The sequence below is a fragment of the Lissotriton helveticus genome, chromosome 1_1, assembly GCF_964261635.1.
Source record: "Lissotriton helveticus chromosome 1_1, aLisHel1.1, whole genome shotgun sequence".
NCBI lineage: Eukaryota > Metazoa > Chordata > Amphibia > Caudata > Salamandridae > Lissotriton > Lissotriton helveticus.
The window spans coordinates 1,665,167,013-1,665,173,012 of NC_136057.1; the positions used below are offsets into that span (position 1 = coordinate 1,665,167,013).

Here is a 6,000-nt window from a genome sequence, read left to right on the forward strand (position 1 = left end):
TGGGGTAAGAGAAGCCCCGACCCTGAGCAGCTCCAGCACCGAAGTTCAGCCCCCTTGCATCCACGAGATCTGCGTGGGGCCCTTCTGCTCTTTGCTGCTCACGCGTTGTCCAGGTCACTTGCCCGTTGGCTAGTGGCCCCCTGACGACGAACTTCGACGACAAACACCGCTGGTCTGGTTGCTCCAGACTGGCCCTTGCTCCCCTCCAACAGAGGAGCACCCCGGACCCTCCTGGTCCACTCCAGACGCCATTTTAAGTCCACCGCGTGGGCTTGCATTTGCCAAGACTTGTTGCCCCAATCCTGGGTCCAGCGACGTCGACAGCAGATATCTTCGTGGGACAGCTCGCACCTCCATCCTGGTCGCCGACAACGCCTCCTGGTCCGAGAGACTGCAGAGCCCAGCAGCGCCCACTCACCAGGTCGAGGTGACTTCGTCCGGTGCCACTCTGGTGCCCACCTAAATCACTGGCTAGTGATTCAGAACTTGGTCCCCTCTGCTTACAGGTCTTCCTCTTCCCCGATCCAGGCTTGGATCCCCACGAACTTCTTCACTGGTCGCCTGCCAGCAACTTCTTCCTTCAGGCTCCTGGTCCATCAACGTAGAAACCCGACGACATTTGAACCCTATGCAGCCGCAGCCCCTGGGCTAGGTAAACAGAGTACTCCGGTGCTCCAGCGTAGACCAACTCTCGAAGTGTCTAGATCCACTTTAGTTTTTTACCTACCTAGTCTGGTTCGCCCGAGAACACTAACTATGCTTTTACTAGCCTCCATAGACTTTTTCCCGCCTTACGCGTGAGAGTTCCCACTCTGCACACGACGTCCCTAGGCCTCCTGCTTGTAATCTAAAGGTTCAGTAGTCCAGTCCTAGCGATCCTAAAGCCTATGAGAATAGTTACTTACCTGCTAGTAATTCGCATTCCACTTTTGTAGTATATGGTTTTTCGTGCCCCTCGGGCATTTGTGTAAATTGTGCGACTTTAAGTATTTTCGTAAGAGTTTTGTTGTGTGCTTAGCTCCCTGTCTCATAAAGAGCCAGGGTATTCTTGTTATAAATAAATATACTTTATTTTTCATAACAACTTGTGTGGTGTCCTTTCATTTGGTGTTCAAGGGGTAAATGTGATGGTAAAACAGCTGGCTTAACACGCCCTCTAGAGTTTAGCCTAAAGACTGCACGTGTCCATGCTACTAGGATAGCTGGTCTATCAGGTTGACTTACAACCAGACATCAATAAGGGTTGTTTGGACTGATACATAGTGTTCACTAGAATAGTGAGCACTGCATATCAGGCCAACTTCTCAGTCATAATCTAGTGAATAGTCCCGCCCATGTGCGTGGACCCCAGAGCAATCAAAAATCTTAGTGTCGAAAAATGCAGACCTGCACAGACACTAAAGAGAGAATTAAAGACCGATAATGCAGCCTATAACACAGGCTACACTGTCCAGTACTTCAACTAGAAATTCCACCAAAAAAATCCACACAACAGCAAAGCCTGTACAGATTTCCCTTGCTTCAGCAGCAAAAACCCTCTGGAATGATAGAGAGGAGGATCTGGACAGACAAGCCCCATAGGCTGCCATTATATGGCTCAGAACAGGATACTGTGCCTTTAATAGAACTTTCCAGAAGTTCACAGTATCCCAGAATGCACTGCAGGTCCCTTTTACTTTCAGTTCTTTTTGAAGGCGTAACACGCCAGACCTGTAGCATTCCTTACATGAATATCTCTCTCCACCGGGGAGGAGGGCGGGCGCTTATGACTATACACAGAGATACCCCTACTACAGAACTGGAGTTATAGGACAGAAACTACTCCTTCTGTAGTAGGGGATATCTCTGTGTATAGTTATAATCTAGTGAATACAATGGCAAGCCCATCCCCACACCAAAGCGGCGGTGGAGAAACGAGAAATAACACCACTATTGTGCGAACAGATTTCGCAGCGAAGCCTGCCCAACCTGAGCGTCTGCTCTGGCATCAGTGTCCAGGCAGTAATGCTTAGCAAAGGTATGAACGGACTTCCAAGTGGCCACCTTGCAGATTTCTGCAATTGGAACATTACGGAGCAAAGCAGTCGTGGCAGCTTTGCCCCTGGTGGAATGAGCCTTAGGTTTACCCTCTAAGGTCTTATTAGCTTTTTGGTAACACAATTGTGTGCAGGACACAATCCACCTCGAGATGGACTGCTTAGAGGTAGCAAGACCTGTCCTGACTGATCCATAATTGACAAACAATTGGTCCGACCTACGAATATCTTTGGTAAGTAGCATTTTCCTTTGTATCTGTGGGGAATCCTCCAGGTATTGTTTTCTAAGGCACTTAACTGCCCAAAACAGTAGAGATGGCAGTGTGACACCCTTTCATGAGAGAAAATTGGGGTTTTATGCGGAGATTTTCAAAAGATTCTTCAACTGATCTTTGAATCGGGAATTAGAAGCAAGTAATTGTTCTGCTTTCATTGGTTCAGTAATAAAACATGAAGTTATTGGAGAACTATTCTTAAAAAAAAAAACTCTTCTGTCTTGCTACGAATGCTGTAAGGGAAACAATCTGTTGCTCATTCACCACTGATTATGCAACTTGAGTTACTTCCTTTTGTGTTGAAGTATTTAAATCCATATAAACCCTGGCACCCTTGCGCTAATGTGTTTATATTCTTTGTGTGTGTGGGGGGGGGGGTGTTATGGTATTCTTGCCTGTTAAACTTGTGATCACACAATAGTGAATGCACAAGCTACCAAATTTTGTGAACTTGGCTATTTCGCGACTATCGATTGCATGCTAAGCTGTTAGTCCCATGTTAGTTGATTTTTAAATACTTGAGACGGTCATCCTAAACCCCCTTTATAGATTCAGAATTTGCTTAAACAATTGTTTAAAATGTTTTTCATGGATGAAGTGAGGTTTCTTTTTTTTCATTCGGCCAATTTATAACCTGTGCAAGTAGTTTGATGCTGTTACTGTACTCTATCTTGTTGTAACATCTTTCTTCTTTACAAGCAGAAATCCTTTGATTTTTAAAATATAGTCTACTGTCGTAGTCCTACTTCAGAATATAATTGTTTGAAGGGTAGTAAGTCTTACTCTAAGGACTGTATATTTATGCAAATTGTATTCTAGTGGACTAGATTGACTTCTGGCAATGCATTTATTAACCTTTGCTACTAATTTTAATTGAAATTTCACACTATACTTCGGAGTGCAGGGCATGCATTTGTTTATACCTAATCACAGTGCAATTTACATTTCATAATTTAATTTCTCATGCTTTCTTCTGTTTCTGTTGACCTCTGAAGTTGTAAGTTTTCATTTAAACCTTTCAATATTTTTTTTTTATTACCTCTAAGGAACCAAGAAAACTAAGCTACGCTGAAGTTTGCCAGAAACCACCAAAGGACCCATCTCCAGTTCCAGCTCAACCACTGAGGGAGATTCGTTCAAATGTCTCACCACCTGCCAAAAATGAGGAAAATGGTTCTCCTGAGACTTCATCAGAAAGATTACATGAGAAGTTTGAAGTAAGAGTTAGGGATCCCTCCGGACTACGTGGCAGTTTAAATCCGAGGGGGGGTGCTGGTAAAATCAGGGAACAGAGGCGCCCATTTGGACGCAGACCATCGCCTCAGGGAGCCAATCGACGTAATGGCAAGGAACAATTTGTGCCACCCAGATCACCAAAGTAAAAGTATAAATTCTTATTTGATCTTGAACTGTGGACTGATGAACAGCAACAGACTGAAATTAAAAAGAAATATTCAGCAACGGCAACCACTGAATCTGCCATAAATGAGGACAAACGGGACCCCAAATTCATCTCTAACAAGTGATTAAAATCCTGGAGGATCCCAGTTTGAATATAAATACATATATATTATTTTTTGTATATTTTTTTTTTTTTTTTTTGTTTTTTTTTTTTTTTTGTTTGAATGTTAAGTTGCAGAAGATCCTGCCAAGAAATCAGTTTTGGGATAAGAAACAGTAGGGGGTGGGTAGGGTGGGGTGGCTGGGTTTAAAAATGAAGATTACAAATCTCTCATGATGGAGAGAAAGAAAATATTTTTGCGAAATAAGCAGTTATGTAAAAATTAGAAATTTTTAAAATCTATTTAAGGTTTTGCTCGTAGGATATGTATGCCATTACGGCTTTGCATTGCAAAGCAAACCTTGAGCTGCCTGGTCAGTGTGTTTCTTGTGTGATTGCGGCCAGACACTGTTAATGTTATGACTTAGTCACTGATTGATGAAAATGAATGTACTACTATAGTAGAATGGTGTTTGTAGTTTGAAAAGTTTTCTTCCTTTGAGCTTTATTAATTTGGAAAGGTTTTAACTTTGATTTTACTGGATTATTCATCAGACTATTAAATCGTGTATGTTTAAAGCTCATTCAAGGCAAGGTCAACGGACATGCAGTAGGCCTTTGTTGTTTTTTTGCCCACCTTTTTCTTTTGGCCCTTGCATCTCACCCTGGGCACATTTTTGAATATTAAAAATGACTAGTCTGAAAATATTTGTATGCAGAAATTATTTTTGCAAGGCAGGTGCATTTGTTGTAAGATAAGGGTTAAATCAGAGATTAGTAAGCTTGTGGTTACTTGCCTTCTTCGTAACTATGGCCTCGTAAGTCAGTATGTTTTCATGTGGCACACAGTTGTTTGGGAATGCTGAAATGGGCTTTCAGTTAACATTAATGTTTGACTTTCTTTGCCCAGACAACTTAAAACAGCGATTTAAAGAGAAACTGTGTGCCAGTTAGGTTTTTTTATGATTATTTTATTACGATATAAGTTAGATACTTGAAAGTAATTTTATATTGTTTATAATGGCTAAATTGCAACAGTTGTGCACTAAGCAAAGAGGTTTACAATCGTCTAATAAATAGAATATAAAACCATGTTGCATTAATCTGCCAAAAGAGCTAACAAAGTGCAAAGGTTTTTAGAAAGTGAAGCAATGTAGATTGTAACACCAAATGTACACAATTCAGTTGTAAGGAAATTGATTTACTTGGTAGTTATATGCAAATGTTAACCTAAAAAATATTCAAATAGACGGTTAAATGACATCACTGTGACCTATTGAGTCTTTTGTCAGTTAGCATCTTAGTATTTATCATTTGTAGGCAGCTTCACCAGAAGCTTTCTGTACTTGCTAACTTTTTTTTTCATTCATAACAGCTTTGTCTTCTACATTAACCCAAACATGTCGATTGCTTGAATCTTCTAACCAGCTTTTTTTTGCATTTGTTTGTAGGTTATTTTAATTACTTTATTGATTTCACAAAACTGATTTTGGGGAAGAAAGCTACTTTTTCTGAACTTTGGCTCAATTTGAGAAAGGTTTTAACGTATGTCATTAGCCTGGTCTATGATAAAGATGTCTTCAGACCTGCCACTAGCTGAGCTAATTCTGCGTGCAGATTAAAAAGGACTGTGTTAAGTGTTCTTCGCAAACAGTTGCCTTCAAGGTGCGTAATGCTGGCTGAAATCAGCAGAACTGGCATGTGTTAATTCTGACCCAAGTAAGGTAGCTGTGTCTTATGATACAGTGAATTTAATAACCTCCTTTAGTTGCAAGGTTGTACTTGAGAATTTTCTAATGTGTACAAAGTAATTTTTCATTTTCTTTTTAATAGATGTAAAACAATGTTTCATTTGTTGTAACTTACAGAGTGTAAGGTGATGAAAAACTTGACTTTAGGGAGCTAAGCGTTTTACAGTTGTGTATAGTTTATTTTGCTGCAGCAAATTATGGCTTATGTACAGTGTATGCCGTTAAACATGTGACAGTTTTGGCTTTTCCAGCATACTCTAATGAACGGAGGGTTGTGACTCTCACCATGAATAAAATATTTATTTGATTCTTGTTTACTAGAATTTAGCGTTGGCATTTCCCACCCTCCCATATGGATTTTCTTTCCTTGGAGCTGACAAAGTAAATATAAAGGCTGTGAAAGTTGTTTTGTGTATAAAGATCCATTTCTCCGGCAG

General features: G+C 40.7%; 1 protein-coding gene across 2 annotated transcripts in view; it reads left to right on the plus strand.

Moving 5' to 3' along the window:
* The window catches only part of LARP4 (La ribonucleoprotein 4), a 308,397-nt gene extending 304,662 nt beyond the window's left edge, over window positions 1–3,735 (plus strand). For both annotated transcript variants that reach the window (XM_078688918.1, XM_078688919.1), the window contains one exon: window positions 3,358–3,735. In XM_078688918.1, coding sequence (XP_078545044.1) covers window positions 3,358–3,693 — 336 coding nt within the window. In that variant the 3' untranslated portion in view covers window positions 3,694–3,735. The remainder of the gene's footprint in view (window positions 1–3,357) is intronic.
* The last annotated feature ends 2,265 nt before the right edge of the window (window positions 3,736–6,000 follow it).